The sequence below is a fragment of the Scyliorhinus torazame genome, chromosome 13, assembly GCF_047496885.1.
Source record: "Scyliorhinus torazame isolate Kashiwa2021f chromosome 13, sScyTor2.1, whole genome shotgun sequence".
NCBI classification, from domain to species: domain Eukaryota; kingdom Metazoa; phylum Chordata; class Chondrichthyes; order Carcharhiniformes; family Scyliorhinidae; genus Scyliorhinus; species Scyliorhinus torazame.
The window spans coordinates 152,191,338-152,209,856 of record NC_092719.1 but is presented as its reverse complement, the minus strand read 5'-3'; the positions used below and the strand labels follow the sequence as shown (position 1 = coordinate 152,209,856).

Below are 18,519 nucleotides of genomic sequence, written 5' to 3'. Positions count from 1 at the left end.
GCATTAGTGGTGCAGGTGTTCAGGGGGAGAGACATCATGGCTCACAAAGAAGGGGTGGGGGAGTGGTGGCTGGGAGGCCCAGAAGGATCATGCTCAGAATGAGGTGGGAACAAGTGCCCAGGAAGGACACCTCATGGAGCCTGGACCTGAGGACCGAATGACCTCACATGGGTGGTCAAGGTCAGTTAATGCATCTTCACACCCACCACACCACCAAACTCTTGTGTTACATAATGTATCGACTCCCATCACTCACCCAGCAACACTCCCGAGCACTCAGTAATCATGCCTATCATCCAGATACTGCTCCTTACCCTCACACAGTCTACTCTCCTCAAAAAACCCCGCTCCCTTCTGCTACAAAGCTCCTGCTATTTAGCAGTACTTTACACGTTCTACACAACCACTGACATTCCTCCTTCTCTCTTGCAGGAGATGGTGGCGCACAATACAAGGAAGCTGAGCTGAACTGGTGGGAGACAAGGACATGTGTATCCCCTGAGCCATATGAAGGAGATGGCTCTCAGCATCATTGAGCCAGGATACACTGGGGTCAGTGGCATCCATCATCACTGAAAGCATTAAGGATGATGGTATGTTCCTTCCTTATGTCCCTTCTCAATTCCAATTCACCCAGCTGTCTAGTGTGATGAGCAAGTTGTTGATGTTGTGAACATGGACCTCTTGCTTCTTACCCATACATCCCACTTTCTGACGTTCATCCTCCAGAGTTCCTGTTTTCAGACAACCAAGGAGTGCTGCATGCCTGACCTCAGGAATTCCAGGAGGAGAGAGAGCAGAAGTGCAGCGCTAATTAAGAGGCCTCATTTGATCTGACATTTGCAGGCATCGGGCGAGATCTTCCGGCAGTTCACACCAGCAGCGCACCCCAGCTGTGGGTTTCCAGGCGCCATGGGGTGGATTCAATGGGAAATCCCATTGACAGCAGCAAGACCAGAAGATCCTGCTGCCGGCCAATAGCGAGCTGCTCCCCTCCGCTGGGAAACAGGCGGCAGGGAGGCCAGAGTATCTCTCCAAACAGCTCAGAATCTGGCACTGCATTTAACTTGGAGATGTGTATAAATTTGGGATCAATACAAGGTGAGTCACTGGGTATGAGCGGGCTGCAGGAGGCCAGGGCTAAAGGATGTTTCATTCACCATCTCACCAAAGGGTGAGGTGACAAACAAATAATGCTGCAGAGGGCTCTGATGACCTCAATGGGACAGCATACAGGACATCTGAATGGGTTTGAGGACTGAGATGTTGGGTACATTGGCTACCCTTTGTTGGTGCGTCAAGGGACTTGGAGGAGTCTGGCTCCAATTTGACAGAGCTTACCCTTCCCACAATACCTGCTCCAATCCACTGCTGCAGACACAGTGGCACTGTTGCCCCACCCCTGTACCTGTTGCAACATTTGAGGGAATTTCTACTAGCCCCTTGGACGCGCCTTTGGAGGAAATGGGAAAGTAGCAGAAAATCCCATTGGAACGGCTCGCTGATGTGATCCACCCTGGGAACTTATGTCTCAGGGGCTAACTGCTCCTGGAATCGGCAATCTGCCCAACAGAGGCAACAGGCAATTATGGTAATTGAGGCCTCAATAAAGGGCCATTTTATGAGACTGATGTAAGTTTGCCTGCGTCACATGTGCCCTTTTGTGTCAGGAGCCCAGCAATGCTTTGGGGGTGGCCACTCAGCAAGAGGATAAAGGGCAAACAGAGGCACTTGTGAATGTTGGTATTAGAAAATGCAGTGCTTAAAGGGGTGCAGTTGTAGCTAAATTCATTTTTGTGGAGTGGTTCTACCTCGAAACGGGAGGAACCCCACAGCTCTGGGTTTTGTTTTTCATTGTACTCACTTTACTTTCTGAGAATGCCTCCATTTTGAGGAAGTATCCAGGTCTCCAGTTCTTCAATAGCGCTCGCGTCTCCTTCAAGCCCTCCCATGGGCCAAGTCGCACCCCTGTTCTGTTTGCCATCCTTAATTACCAAACACAGAAGCTGCTGGTGAACTTGCATCGGTGGGGGCATTGCTGAAAAGCGCAGGCTTGGAACTAACCAATGTTCCCGATGCTCACGGGAAAATCTTTTTATGCACAGATCACACAGACTATGCGGCCACCCAAAAACCCCTCCCAGCCTTTCACTGTGACGATGAGGCACTACTATGTGTCAAATCGAGCAACTTACCACAACACATCCAAAACACTCCAGAGTCCCTGCCGATGCAGTGCAAATGGAGAAGTGCCATTTCAATAAAATTACGGCAGGACTCCTCTCGCAGTTTCATGCTTTTGTTCCCCCTGAGTAAATTACGCAGGCACTATGCCAACATTCATTGCACAGGCTTGCGATTCCGGCATCTCGTCAGCCAGTTGGGCTGTGAGAGATCAGGATAGCACTGAACCCACATCAGTGTGCTCCCTCAAGGAATGCTTATCGGGCAGCACGGTAGCATTGTGGATAGCACAATTGCTTCACAGCTCCAGGATCCCAGGTTCGATTCCCGGCTTGGGTCACTGTCTGTGCGGAGTCTACACATCCTCCCCGTGTGTGCGTGGGTTTCCTCCGGGTGCTCCGGTTTCCTCCCACAGTCCAAAGATGTGCAGGTTAGGTGGATTGGTCATGATAAATTGCCCTTAGTGTCCAAAATTGCCCTTAGTGTTGGGTGGGGTTACTGGGTTATGGGGATAGAGTGGAGGTGTTGACCTTGGGTAGGGTGCTCTTTCCAAGAGCCGGTGCAGACTCGATGGGCCGAATGGCCTCCTTCTGCACTGTAAATTCTATGATAATCTATGAATGCCATGTGTGCCACTCAGGGAGCAGTCAAAGATGCAGGCGACACAAGTAAAGTGGGGGCACCGCCTCCATTCCACCACCACAAGCAGACCAATACCAGTTCAATTCATTTTCCTAACTCTGCCACTGACAAAATACAACTACAACTTCATTGTAATTAGGGGTGAAACCTTTGAAAATGTGTCATTCCAGTGGTATCCTCTTAAAATGCAGCTGAATGGTAATCAAACAGTTTGCTGTCGTCATCTCAGATCACAGAGTGTATTATTAAGTGCTGCAGTTCACTTTATTATATTGATACAGAAATGGGATTTAGAATGATATCAACAAGGCTAATGTGATCTGTTGTTTAGAATTATGGTAGATATATTAAGTGGCAATTGATGAGTAAACCAGAAAGTAGGTAATCACAGGCGGTCACACTGGGCAGTTAGCGACAGGGCACATGAAATATTGATTCATCTCATTTTATTTTTGTTTTTACAAAATTTGTCATGCTGTTATTTCTCCTTTAAATTGTATTATTTTGTGCCACTGGAGCTGTGCTCAAGTTAATGTCATATTGTTTGTGTACAGAATGGGAATGACAAGACCGTTTGCATCTGCATAATGAGCAGATTGTTCATTCTTGTATGAAATCATCCTCTTATCAATTTGCTTATCACAACGTTGAAAGAACCCTGTACAGTTGATTCGAGCAAAGACCGTCCCTCCGACATAAGGTCAGAAGAGGGTATGTTCACTCATCATAGAATCCCTATAGTGCAGAAGGGGACCATTCGGCCCATTGTGTCTGCACCAACCCTCCATGATCGCACAGAATGCATGATTGCCCCTGAAAATGCTGGAACAGTCCATAACTACATGAAGCAAGACCTGGGGCATGATTTAATGGAAAAAGTTCCAAGTGTCATATTGGACGCTGCTTCCTGGGTGCTTCCCAAAGGCCGAGCCAGTGAGAACGTGGCCCGTATTTAATGACAATTAGTGCTGGAAATGGTCCCCTGTGAGCTTCACAGCGCAACTGTCTGTCCCAACAGCTGATTCACCAGACTCGCGCCCGGCAGCTCCCTGCTAACAAGGGGGAGGTGCTCATAAATGCTCCCTCTGGAAACACTGCCAGGCAATACACAGGCATGGCACCACGGAGACCTGCTCTACTTTTGGGGATGCTGACCTTGCCAGGCTGCTGGATGCCATGGAGGTGAGACGTGGTTGACCGAGGAGAGCAGTCACCGAAAGCGAGGGTAGCCTGCGCCGCAGAGGTGAGGATCCACTGCCCCCCTCACCCAGGTGACCTGCCTCAAGTGAGTTGTTCATGTCAGATAACATGATGCCTCCCTCTCACTGACCTCATGCCCATTCTCTCACAGAATCTCCATCTGATGGAGTTGAACCTTCCAGAGTCGCCCCCCCGCCCCCAAGCCTCTGGACAAGGTTATCCGGAGCTGATGCAGACGTGAGGGTCCAGCCGTGAGATTTGGGAGGGGATGTCAGCGGAACTCCAGCGAGTGCATAGCCGACTGGAGGAGTCCAAAAAGCTATGGGCGCAGGAGGTGGCGCTGGCAATGCGTGGCACAGAGGCAAACACTACTAGGGGGCCGACCGCAGTGAAAAGCCTGCAGCACGAGGTCAGTGTCATGAGTAGTGGTGCCCAAGGCATTGAGATGACCATGGCTTAGGGTCTCGACATCATGTCTCAGTCGCTGTGAGACATTTCCCAGACGTAGGCCAAGGCTCTCCGGAACATGTCCCAGTCACACAGGAGCATCACGGGGGAAGGGGAGGAGGGGCATCTACATCATGGTACAGACAATGGAGAGGCACCAAGACCAGCAGAGCCAGATGACACAGAGGAGTCTGGAGCTCAGTCCTGCTGCCCCTCCATCCCATGGCGACCCCCAGAGCCTTACAGGCATCGTCCGAGAGGAGAGAGCGCTGGAGGCCGACCCGGGGCCTGCCACCAGAGAGACGACGCTGGTCTCCACCTCATCCGAATCCACCCTCCTGACACTGGTGCACCTCAAGGTCAGTGGGCAGAGCAGGGTGTCATGGCGATGCCAGTTACACAGGTAAGTTAGCCGGGGCCCCCCAGAGAACACCTGCCAAGGACATCAAAGGCCACAGGGCGTGAGAAACAGCAGACTGCCTCCACATCTGATGGCATTCTAGGGATACACCTAGACGTTGCGGCAGAGCACGAAAGACAAAGAAGGTTAAGGATCACTGAGCGGGCACTGGAGTAATGGGGAGGTGGGGGTGGTGCACCATCTGCAGCAAGGGACAATGGATGGTTCGTATGTTCACAATTATAACATGTTACACCTGATACACGTGCAGCCTCCATCATGATATTCTTCATGACAGGCCTGCCTGGACCCTCACCCCCAGCTGTCCTTCACACAGTGATCCTAGAGCAAGAGCCCCCGATGCAGACCCTGTGCAGGTGATGGGTGTGAGCGCTGGCAGCAGAAAAACAGAAGTCAGACTTTGGCATAAGCTGAGGAGCACCAGAGCTTACCTCACAGCAGATTATCATCGCTCTCCTGTCTTGTATCGTGACCGCTGACAATGTCATCACCCTGGAGTGATGTTACACAGACCATGGGAGAGTGAAATAAGGTAGTCGGGGAGGGTGAGTGTGTGGGAGATTCGTGGAATGGGAATGTGGGGGAGGAAGGGGGGAAATGGGTGGGAGGGAGTGGAATGGGGTGGGTGTGGCCAATGGGAGGAGGGGTGAATTGGGGGAGTTGGGGGGGGGGCGTGGAAGGGGGTGAGCTGACAGAAATATCCTCGTCCTATGAGAAGCGGGCAAGGTTAATGCCTCCCTGGCGCTCCTGGCATAGCAGACCCTCCCCGCCACCAATCGTCCTTCCTCCGGCTGCTCCCATGGGTCCTCCGACTCTGCCTCATCCTCCGCAAACGAGTTTGCATATCCTTTCTCCTCCTCCTGCAGCACGCTGCCCCAATGCTAAGCCGGATTGTGTAGCGAACGGCAGACCACCACAAAGCAGGAGACCCTCTGGGGGGTTTACTGCAGTGCACCACTCGTGGTCCAGGCATCAGAACCGCATTTTGATTAGGCCCATGCACCGCTCAATGACAGCACGGGTGGAAACATGGGCCTGGTTATATCAGGTCTCCACCTCAGTCTCTGGCCTCCGCACTGGCTTCATCCGCCAGGACCTCAGCAGGTACCCCCTATCTCCAACAGCCAAGCCAGCATTCTGAGGTGGTCCTCGAAAACACCGGGGATCTCAGAATGTCCCAGGATGTGGCTGTCATATACACCCCCTGGGAATTGTGTACACACATGCGTTCTCCGGAGGTGGTGGACGCACACAAGTTGAACATTCAGGGAGTAGAACCCCTTTCTGTTAATTAAGGACACTCCATGATGCTCCAGTGCCACATGGTGCCATCTATTCACCTCTGGACCTGGGGCAGCCCAGCGATGGCAGAGACTCCTGCTTCTCGGTCATCTTGATGGGCTTGGTCCAGCTGCAAGTTAATGAAGTCAGCTGCCCGGGCATACAGGGCATCCGTGATCTCACGGATGCACTTGTGAGTTGTAGCTTGGGAAATGCCGCAAAAGTCCCTGCTCGTGCCCTGGAATGAATGGATTGCATTGAAGTTCAGGGCTGCAGTGACCTTCACGGCCACCGGGAGCGGGAATCCTCTCCCTCCATGGGGTGCCAAGTCCACGAGTACGTGACACAGCAGCCGCACCGTCTCCTTGTTGAGACAGCGCCTTCTGCGGCACATGCTGTATGTCATCTCCTCGTACAATGAACAACGCCTTTACACCTTGGGCCGTCATCGGCGTCCCTACTGGGTCGCTCCGTGGCCTGACTGGCAGCTGGGTCTGTAGGATGAGCGGTGGTCCTCTGCACATGGAGTGCTGCGTCCAGTCAGTGTCAATGCTGCTGCCGCCATCTCCGGCATCTGGCCATCTGGGCTGCCACCAGCACCACGAGGGCATCCTCTGCGGGACCCTGCTCTACACACTCACCCCCAGACACTGCAGGAGCCCCCAAACTGCGAATCCCTGCCAGAAACACTCGGGAGACCGTGCTCACGTACCTTCCCTGATCCACACACTGACCCTCTGGTTGCGTGGATATCCCTAGTGCTGAAACCCAGCTCTTGGGTGTTTACGTTTGGCTGCTGCCTCTGTGGTGTTGACGTCCCCAGGGTTCAGGCCTCACAATTTGAATGAAATGCTCGGCAATAACCCTCATCTGAGACATGGCACGTGTACCGAGGAGAATATTTTGTTTATTAAACGGTTTATTAAACAGCTCCAACAACACTCCAGAAGCTTGACACCATCCAGGATAAAGCAGCCCACATGATGAGCACCAAAGCTCCCACATTAGACATTCATTCCCTCCACCCCCAGTGCACAGTGGCAGCAATGTGTACAATCCACAAGATGCACTGCAGCAACTCACCAAAGCTCCTTGATTAGCACCTTCCATGACCTCTACCAACTGGAATGACAAAGGTAGCAGATGCATGACAACTATATCACCTCCAAGTGCCCCTCCATATCACACGCCATTGGAAATATATCACTGTTGCCTTGCTGTCCTTGGCCAAAATAATGGAACTCCCTCCCTTGAGCAGCACTCTGGGTGTTCCTACATCACATGAACTTCAGTGGTTCAAGAAGGCAGCTCATCACCATTTTCTGAAGGGCAATTAGGCATAGACATTAATGTTGACCTTGCCAGTGACACACAAATGAACAAAAGAAAGTAGCATACCACATTAAGGCTTGCCTCTGTATCAAGGCAAGTCTTACTCTACCAACTATAAGGGTCTTAAGTGAAATAAGATTGGTGAACATCAGCCCATCGTACAAATCTGCTCCTAACTCAGCGTAAAGAATCAGGCTAATTCTGACTGAGTACAAGGATGACTTGGGAAATGGATGTTTTTGATAGTAATACATGAAGACGTGTTAAGTTTCCTTGGGCTGGATTCTCCGATATTGAGGCTATCTCTGGAGAATGTGTCTAGTTCTACAATAAAAAAAATCATGAGAGGCCCCAGGACCGATCCTCTGACCGGTGAGGGGCTAACAGCTGTACCATGTAAAACACACAGCTGGAGAATTGCTGGGTCTGCGGCCACGCATGCGCACAGCGACGACCTGCAGCGGTCACGCCATACAACATGGCGCCAGTTGTGCACGGACCCGACCTGCGAGATAGTGCTGTCTGGACACCTCCTCCCCACCCCCAGACCACACCACACCAGCCCCCCCAGCCCTCGCCGAAGCCCCTCCCCGGCAAGCAGCACGCCCCGCCCGCCCCCCACTCCCCCCCCCCCCCCCCCCCCCCCCGCCCCGACTGTGGCGGTGCTGGACACAGTCCGCAGCCGCCACACCAGGTTCACGAAAACTGAGAACACATGTGGCCCATGCCGTTTGGAACTTGGCCCATCGGGGGCGGAGCATAAGGGGAGGACCTTCAGGTAACGTCCTGAGGCTGTCTCAATGACGGGTGGGTGTACTCCCCGATGACACCGCTTTGGAGGGGTCAGAACATCTGAAAACAGGCGCCGCCCCCAATTCGGTTGTAAAGAAGGATTCTAAGCCCAATTGCCAATTATGAAATCGTCGTAGGGGAACGGAGAATCCCGTCCCTTATCTCTATTGAGGGAAGTTAACCTGTCTTCCACAAACAAAAAGTTTAACATTTAAAACAAAAGACAATACTCTACTTTCTTAGTTTGATTTGAACAGCTCAGTGTCAATTAGTGAAAGCAGCAAGCAAGTAAATAGCCTTTGGTTATTTCTTATTTTCAACCATTTGTACTATTGGCAAATTATTATTTCCAAAACCTAGGACTCAGAGACATCCTAAATAGGAGAAAGAGTTTTTTTTTAATAAACATTTTATTGAGGTATTTTTGGTATAGCGACAACAAAATAAACAATATACATGAAACCATAAACATAGTGCAAAAGCCTCTACCTCTCGTACAGGTCCTACCCTTATTGACTCCCTACTCAAATCTAAACTACTGCGCCCCCCCCCCCCCGCCCCCGTCTGCTGATGGTTAATTTCCCGCAAAGAAGTCGACGAACGGTTGCCACTTCCGGGTGAACCCTAACAGTGACCCTCTCAAGGCGAACTTGATTTTCACCAAACAGAGAAAGCTAGCCATGTCCGATAGCCAGGTCTCCGACTTCGGGGGCTTTGAGTCCCTCCATGCTAATAGTATCCGTCTCCGGGCTACCAGGGAACCGAAGGCCAGAACATCTGCCTCTTTCCCCTCCTGGATTCCCGGGTCTTCTGACACCCCGAAAATCGCCACCTCTGGACTCAGCGCCACATTTGTTTTTAACACCGTGGGCATGACGTCCGCAAACCCCTGTCAAAATCCCCAAAGCTTCGGACATGTACAAAACATGCGGACATGGTTCGCCGGTCCTCCCGCACATTTAGCCCACCTGTCCCCCACCGCAAAGAATCTGCTCATCCGGGCCACTGTCATGTGAGCCCGGTGAACGACCTTGAATTGTATCAGGCTGAGCCTGGCACATGGTGCAGACGTGTTGACTCTACTCAACGCGTCTGCCCAGAGACCATCCTCTATCTCTCCTCCCAGCTCCTCCTCCCACTTGCTCTTCAGCTCCTCGGTCTGCGTCTCCTCCAACCCCATAAGCTCCTTATAAATGTCCGAGACGCTCCCTTCTCCTCCCCACCCTCTAGAAACTACCCTGTCCTGAATCCCCCTTAGCGGTAGGAGCGGGAAGGTTGACACCTGTTTACAAAGGAAGTCCCGCACCTGCAGATACCTGAATTTGTTTCCCCTCGCCAACCCAAACTTCTCCTCCAATGCCGTCACACTCGGAAAGATCTCCTCTATGAACATATCCCCCATCCTCTTAATCCCAGCTCTCCACCATAACCGGAACCCCCCGTGAATACTCCCCGGGACAAACCGGTGATTATCACAGATTGGGTCCCAGACCGATGCTCCCACTGCTCCCACATGCCGCCTCCACTGGCCCCAAACTCTAGGGGCCGCTACCACCACTGGACTGGTGGAGTACCATGCCGGCGGGAACGTCAGAGGCGCAGTTACCAACGCCCCCAAACTGGTGCCCTTACATGAAGCCGCCTCCATATGCACCCATGCCAACCCCTCCCCCACCACCCACTTCCTGATCATGGCTATATTAGCCGCCCAGTAATAGTTGCTAAATTTTTGCAGCGCCAGCCCACCCTCTCCCCGACTCCGCTCAAGCATTACCTTCCTTACTCGCGGGGTCTTGCCCGCCCAGATGAAGCCCGTGATCACTCTGTTGACCCGCTTAAAAAAGGACCGCGGAATAAAGAAGGGAGACACTGAAATACAAATAGGAATCTCGGGAGGACCGTCATCTTCACCGTTTGCACCCTCCCAGCCAGAGACAACGGAAGCGGGTCCCATCTCCGAAAATCGTCCTTCATTTGGTCCACCAGGCGGGCCAGATTCAATTTATGCTGCCGGTCCCATTCCCGTGCCACTTGGATGGCTAGGTACCTAAAGCTTCCCTTTACTAACCTAAACGGCAGCTCTCCCAGTCGCCTCTCCTGTCCCCTCGCCTGGACCACAAACATCTCACTCTTTATAGATGAAAGAGTTATTAAGATTATATGATTATACATCAAATTTTTGATACAATAATAATAATCTGGAATATTTGTGGTACTTTCTCCACAATAAATAGTTAGTATTTATTATTCAAAGGTTGCAAACAAATGAGTTTACATCACACTGTGTGATGTTAACTGCAATCACAATGACCAGAACATTCCTCAGAGTTGTTTCACTACCATGGAGCTGAACTGCACCATAGCCTTGGAGATTCTGACACCGGGGCCTAAAGCTGGTCCCAAGCCTGAGCCTGCCAGCAGCAGGACTGACTCAGTAATTATATCCCAGACAACCTCCTTGCAGGCTGCCTGCAGGCCTCCAATTTAATTAGGACTGTTGGGCAGGCTCCTGAAAGCTCCTGGCCCAAACATAGGGGCCAGCAACTTTGAAGCCTTAGCTATGCCCCACTGGGAGAGGGGTCACTGCTGAGTCAGACAGGAGACCTCAAGACACTGACCAGTAAGTAAATTAAAAAGTGAAAAATTCCAGTGGTCAAGGGTCAGAGGGAGAACCCTTCCAGGAATATTGTTGAGGCTACAAGGAGGCCACCTCCATTCAGCTGGTGACCTCCTAAAGTGGTGGTGGTCATCACGCCATTAGCAAATTGTAGGCAGCTGCTTAAATGGCCCTCACAGAATTTACAGTGCAGAAGGAGGCCATTCGGCCCACTGGGTCTGCACCGACCCATTAAAAGAGACCCCTACTTAAGCTCCACACCTCCATCCTATCCCCATAACCCAGTAATCCCACCTAACCTTTTGGGCACTAAGGGGCAATTTATCATGGCCAATCCACCTAATCTGCACATCTCTGGCAGCGTGGCACCATTCTCCCTTTCAAATGCAGGATCTCTGCCACACTTCCAGCAAAGTTACAGTGGTGGAATGGGACCAGTTTCAAGAAACTTCCCAGCCATCAATACCTTTGCATAAAGTTCCTTTGTCTGCTACTTAGTAAAGGATTGTAAATTTTGTAAACGGGTTGTTAATTCAATTACAATAGCAGACAGAGGAATAAGCATTTTACACTTGTCAGAGAGTGCAATTTCAAGAATAAAATGATATGACATACAACTCATCTGATAGCAGTAACAGCATTTCAGCAATACAAGAATATAATTTTTAGTTTTCTCAAAATACTTCAAGCCAGAATTTCTCACTAGCCTGTGGGGTTCATTTTCAACTTACCAGCAATGCTGCTTGGATACCTGTTATAGAAACAGCCCAATTTCTCTTTTTATTGATTTGAATGGAAAGGAAGATCAGGTAGTTTTATAATGGCCACCCGACCCACAATACCTGTCTTATGTTTCAGTGGTAAGTTGAAAATTATACCTTGTATATTCCATAAGTTTACTTTGGTAATCAATATTAGAAATTTAGAGAAATGAAAGCAAGCATGCATGTTGTAAAGGCTAAAAGTGTATTTGATTCTCAAAGGGTTAAGAAAGCTTTAATTGACAAATATCTGCGCAACACAATAAAAATGCTAGTTATCAGGCACATATTAATCGAAAGAGGACATTTCTGGAAAGCTCCATTTAAGCTTCACTTAAAATCACCTCATTAACTCGTCATACTTAATATTTTTCTATGTGCAACTCATTTTTTAGTGTGTAATGAAATAAGGCTGACAAATATTTTCACCTTATATTGAGTAAAATAAATAACTGTGCTTACTCTTAATAAAAAGCTCATGAATTTTCTTTTCTATTTAATTATTTAGATCCATCCGAGAACCTAAAACCCAGACTCCGGACTATTCTCAATGATGGAAGACAGCCATTATAAAGGACAGTTAATTGAAACACTGCAATCACATCAGAATTTACAATATAAAGTGCAATACCATCAGAAACATTCCTGGACCAGCTAGATATGGTACTTGTACACTGACTGATCTTCACTCTTATTGATGATGGTACCTACCTAGACAATGTAAAATCGACTATTCTTCAGTGAGCAACAATAAGATCAAATATCCAATGGTCAAGGATATTGACCTTTTACCTTGGAGTTCTACGCTATGATACAATTTTTACATCTATCATTAATGGTTTCTCTCTGATCCACCATCATTATGTCACTATACACTCAAAAATACAAGTTGCCATGGAGTTGATACAGTTCCTCTCTTCAGCGGGTATATGTTGCTGACTGAATATATTAAATTCTGTTTCAAAAGATGTATCACAGAGAAGCAAGCTGAAATAGGAAACAATATCCAACGCACTTGGAAAACAAATGCTTTATTTCTATAGAAGATGTGGTTCGTTTCTGCAATCAATTACAGCTATTTACATAACTCCCATATGGTTCAGTTCCATCAAGCACTAATAGCATGCTGGCTTTGCTCAATATACCCTGTCTGACCAATGTACAACAGTATGAACAACTACACAAAAATCACTTCTGGAATTCACATGGGATGTTACAAAGAGCCTGTTCCAGCTTTTCCAGATGTGAAACAGCAGGGTTATAACCAAAAGATACTGATATGCATTGACAGTACCAGTTACTTTGCGTGGTCATTGTAATCCATGGGTTTCTCTCTTTGTATTCAAGAGAGCTGTACATATGTCTGATTACTTTGTATTATTAGTATGGTCTACAGTAAATTAAACTGTTTACTCTTACGGTGGTTGCTCATTTTTATTGGGAAATTAAAAAAGTAATTATCCTAAACTTGAAGCTTGAATGTGCAATAAATGATACACTACTCACTGAATCGCATCAGAGGGAGTCAATCTAAATCAGAACAACTTGGGCATGATTGAAGTGATTTAAGTGGGGAGAGCTGACGGTGCTTTATTCACCCAATACATTCATCATCCAGAGTTATTTAGCTTAATAGAAAGGTGACGTCCTGTGTGACATTTGTAATGCAAAGCATCAGAAGGCATACTTGTTGAAACAGTATCGTTTTGCAGTGGTCTGAACTCTCCATAGCATTCTAGCAAAGTTAAATACTTTTCATCCCCTTCAAGATCATTTTTTTTCAGTTAAATGTTTGACATTGTATTTATAAGAATACAATAAGATCTGTGCCACATCCGAGGCATTTGCTTCTTCTATCTATTAAATATTAAGTTCTTGAATTTAATTGAAGTTAATTAATTGACATTTAATTGAAAACACCTGCAGTACACGCCACTCCTGTAGGGGGAGCAATGTCAAGCATTTTCAATGTTTAATATGTGCCGTTGTGTGACATACGATAACTGGTATTTTATATTAAGAGACCAATCATCCTGCGGTAGCATAATTGGGCCACCAGCTTCTCGCAAGTTGCTCAAAATGCACTCTGAACTTTTTTTCATCTATCATTTTTCTCAGTAAGCGAAATTTATAGTGTCCAAAATAAATGATTAATAAAATACATGTATCACAATAGCATGGTTACTTTTATTCATTGAATTGTCTTTTATGTCTTTTGATGACTTTATTAAAGTTTTGACTTCAAGGTCTCTGCCTCTCCCAAAAGCCTGGGTTTGAACTTAATATTTTTGCGCACACTTGTCTCTCTGAATTATACAGTGTGTGCATGCAATGGGCCTAATTTTCAGGCTACATCAGCAGCATTCAATTAGTGTACTGATTGAATATATTTCTTTAAATTGAATCATGACTTAGTCAGTTATTAATTTTATTTTTAAAGAACATAATTCAAATAGATGTTAAAACACAAAGAAGCTGTGTCAGTGTGTTTGAGAATGAAATTAGCTTTTTGCAAAGGGAAGGGAGAAGAAATTGGAGATGTGAAAGGGATTGAGATACATTGGATGTGAAGAATGTGGGGAAGCACAAAGGACGCTGTTGGTGACATTTTCCCCCATAACCGAATGTCAAACACGGCCAGACCATACCATGTATCATCCAAAATTCAAGGACAGAAAGAGATTGGGAGAAACACAAAAAAGTTTAGACAGAAGCAGAATCATAGAATCGTAGAATTTACAGTGCAGAAGTAGGCCATTCAGCCAATCGAGTCTGCACCAGCCCTTGGAAAGAGCCCTTGTAACCCAGTAATCCCACCTAACCTTTTGGACACTAAGGGGCAATTTAGCATGGCCAATTCACCTAACCTGCACATCTTTGGACTGAGGGAGGAAACTGGAGCATCCGGAGGAAACCCATGCAGACACGGGAGATTGTGCAAACTCCAGACAGACAGTCACCCAAGGTCAGAATTGAACGCGGACCCTGGAGCTGTGAGGCAGCAGTGCTAACCATTGTGCCACTTTGCCACCTCTAAGAGATGTTTTAAGCACCTTTCTCTTTCTGACCAATAGTTTTAATTGAAATAAATGTGAAAAATAATGAACATGTCTCATAAACTTTACTAACATAATATTTATACAATCTGTTTCATTCTAAAAATGATACAGATAATCTGTGAGAGAGAGAAAAATGGCAAATGTTCTGCTTACACATTTTTGCTTTGCGGTTTTTATCCTTAAGAGGCATGTCAATTGAAAAGAGAGAGAGATCGGATTCAGAGAGTCAGCATGGACTCAGTGTCCGTGGTGGGATGCTTCAAGGGAAACCTTCCCACCCTGCTACCTATTGAGGCCCGTAAGTGGGCATTAATTACAAATCTGTGAGAGCATCTTGTGGTGTCCAGATGGGGGTATCCCTCGTTCGAAGATACCTGATTGAGGGATTGGCATTGGGAATGGTGGGCACTGACAGCTAGCTTCTTGTCTTTGTTGCTGACCCTTATCCTCTTCCTCTGTGACCCCCACCCCGTGAAACCCCTCCAATTAGTTACTACATCTGGTCTGGGTCGCTCCATAATCCTGAGCCTCCAGTGGATGCCATTCCAGCAACAGCCGCTGCAGTCCCCTGTCTCCGTGAAGTTGCTGAGCAAAAGATCTGCCAGCTTCTGATTAGCTGTCAGCCCTCTAGGATTACCTGCCCTCAGGACCTTGATCCCGGGAGGAGGTCTGTGCATGGCCTCTCAACTGCCTGATGGTTGTGATTCAGGAGGCTTTCCCCAAAGGAAGCATTTGAGGTCACTTACTAGCTCTCCATTTCTTCCACAAGTTCCATCCCTATTTAAGGGTGGTGAGAGAGACAGATAGATGGACAGGAGTCAAAAGGTTTGAAAAAAATAAATAGTACAGAGGGTGGTGGATATCAGGTAGATTGGAGTCATAGGGAAATGGCCTGAGAGAAAGAGAGAGATATTGGAATTGGAGATATGGATGAGGGGGAGATGGATGAATCAGAAAGAGGTGGATGTGAGAGAAGGAATCGCGAGCCTAAAGGAGAAGAGTCAGAGAGAGATGGGTTTTTAAGAGTCAGACTAGGGTCAGAGAGGAAAGAGGTGAAAGAGAAGTTGTTTTGTTTATCTAATGTTACCTCTATCTTTAATTAAAAAGTGGATTTTGAAGCGAACAAATGATCCATTCGATCCATTTATTGATAGAACTGTTCACATACCCCTGAGATATTCTAATTTACCTTTGACCGAGAGAGAGAAACACACAAACATGAACAAAGGGTTGGCTTTTCTTCCTTACTCTAATTTGATTTCTTTCTTAGAATCTTGAAAACAGAGCGAAATGTCTTTGAGGTAAGCAAATAGGAAAGAAAGGGAAGAAAACTGGTTGAGGTTGAAAAGGCAATTATCCTCTCTAGACTCTTCCTAAGTAAGTGGGAGAGGGGTAGAATGGATGACATTTAAGTTTGAGTGACTATGGAGTGAAAATGGGGGAAGATACAGTGGTTAAATTGTCGATTCCAAGGGCAGTCGGTAAGGGTAGTGATGGGAGTGAATTGTGGTAGGAAAATGAATGGTTATAATGGAATAAATGGTTAGGGATCACAATGCAAGCAAGTGATTCATTGAATGGAACTTCTGTAGGCCACAATTTTCCCCAAACTTCCACCCTGAATGCTTTTCATAATTTGTTTCCTCACTATACCATTTCACACTACCCGCACAACAAATGGAGAAAAAACTAGAGGCAGCACCCAGAAAGGGACAGAGAAGAAAAATGGATTAGGGGAATGAAGCACCATCGAGTAGAAAAGGAAAGAAGGGGAAGCAGTAAAGAGAGAAAGTGAGCCCAATATTAATCTGAAGGTGGCTTCCTCAAGGGGTGTGGGATGTGTGTGTGTGGGCGGGGGCGGGGGCGGGGGGGGGGGGGGGGAGCAGAAGTCAATCGAATGGGTCAGAGCTTGTTATCTCAATTGCATTGTGCTAATTAATTTTGATTTCCAAATTTTGCAACTCTGAGCTGTGCTGCGGGCTTAATGTACACCCACAGGATTTCAGCTGTATTTAAAGGGACAAAGAACAAATGAAATTGAAGCTGTTCAGGATGGAGAGAGAAAAAGCTGAATCCAGATATAATGATACTTCACTGGAATTCACTGGAATTTTTGAAAGATGGTATTGTTGGAGGTGGGCAGCAGCAGATTCATGTCCACGTCTAGGGTGCACTGTGGCAAGCAGTTTATTGACCCAGCTAGATCAGGAAAAGTGAGTGCATTTGCTGACTTGATTACATCCTGCGCTTTAAGCTCTGCCCCTTTTCATTCTTTCTTGCTTGGTGTTACAACCCTTACTAAGACCATGGCCGGCTCCGACCCGACGCGGGGTCGGAGAATCCCCGGGGGACGTGAATCGCCCCCCGCCGCCCCGCCGCCGGCTTCCCGATTCGCCCCCACCGATTCCCGGGTACCCGCGGAATTCCTGCCGCACCGGTCGGGGGCCGTTGAAAGCGCCGCCCCCCCCCCCCCGCCCCCGGCGATTGTCCGGGCCCCGACGGGTCGAGTGGCCGCCAGTTCGGCTGAGTCCCGCCGGCGTGGGTTACTCAGGTCCTACACCTGGACAGTGTGTCTGTGGGGGCCTTCCTGGAGGGGGGTGTGGGAGGATCTGACCCCGGGGGGGTTGCCTGGCCCGCGTTCGGGGTCTACCGATCGGCGGGCGGGCTTGTTCCGTGGGGGCCTATGTTCCTCCGTGCCGGGCCCCTGTAGGGCTCCGCCATATTGCCCGGGGGCCGGCGCAGAGAAGGGAACCCCCGCAAAAGCGCAGAATCGCGCCAGCCCTTCCGCGCCGGCTGGAGCTGCGGGGACCACTCCTAGCCCCCTAGGAAGGGGAGCATTCCCCATTATCGGGGACAATTGACACCGGAGTGGTTGGCACCGCTTTCCACACCGGCGTGAGGACATAGCTCCATTATTGGAGAATCCCGCCCCATGTCTTGGCAGCACGGTAGCACAAGTGACTTGGGGAGCATGGTAGCACAAGTGGATAGCACTGTGGCTTCACAGTGCCAGTGTCCTAGGTTCGATTCCCCGCTGGGTCACTGTCTGTGTGGAGTCTGCACGCTCTCCCCAAGTCTGCGTGGGTTTCCTCCGGGTGCTCCGGTTTCCTCCCACAGTCCAAAGACTTGCAGGTTAGGTGGATTGGCCACGATAAATTGGCCTTAGTGCCCAAAAAGGTTAGATGGGGTTATTGGCTTACGGGGATAGGGTGGAAGTGAAGACTCAAGTGGGTCGGTGCAGACTCGATGGGCCAAATGGGTGCCTTCTGCACTGTATGTTCTATGTATCTATGTTATATGGGGGATCGCTGATTGATCTCACCGTAGGCTTTGTAGAATATGAGTTCCTGTGTTGAGCGGGCGGAGGCCCACCCGGTACGGGTTCACCAGCGGGACCATAAATATCAACCCCCAGGCTGGTAGTTCCCGATAGCCCTGGGCTGGGACATTTGTTTTGTACTCTGCGGTTGCGGCATTATTTGTGTTGGAGAATAAACCTGCTTTGTGTTTTAGCCCGCACCTCCTGGAATTATTACACTGGCGATGAGGATGAAGCATGGATTCTGAGTAGTCTTTTTAAACATCTTGGGCGAGATTTTCTGACCCCCCGCTGGGTCGGAGAATCGCCGGGGGCTGGTGTGAATCCCGGCCCCGCCGGTTGCCGAATTCTCTGGCACCGGGGATTTGGCGGGGGCGGGAATCGCGCCGCGCCAGTTGCTGGGCCCCCCCCCCCCCCGCGATTCTCCGGCCCGGTGGGCCGAAGTCCCGCTGCTAGGATGCCTG

At 48.7% G+C, this 18,519-nt stretch overlaps 1 protein-coding gene across 3 annotated transcripts in view; it reads left to right on the top strand.

The window, feature by feature from the left end:
• tafa1b (TAFA chemokine like family member 1b) overlaps nt 1-13,095 on the top strand; it is a 796,909-nt gene extending 783,814 nt beyond the window's left edge. For 2 of the 3 annotated variants that reach the window (XM_072472295.1, XM_072472297.1), the window contains exons 5-6: nt 433-593; nt 12,186-13,095. In XM_072472295.1, coding sequence (XP_072328396.1) covers nt 433-468 — 36 coding nt within the window. In that variant the 3' untranslated portion in view covers nt 469-593; nt 12,186-13,095. The remainder of the gene's footprint in view (nt 1-432; nt 594-12,185) is intronic. The other variant, XM_072472296.1, reaches the window with a different exon arrangement.
• Nucleotides 13,096-18,519: the final 5,424 nt, after the last annotated feature.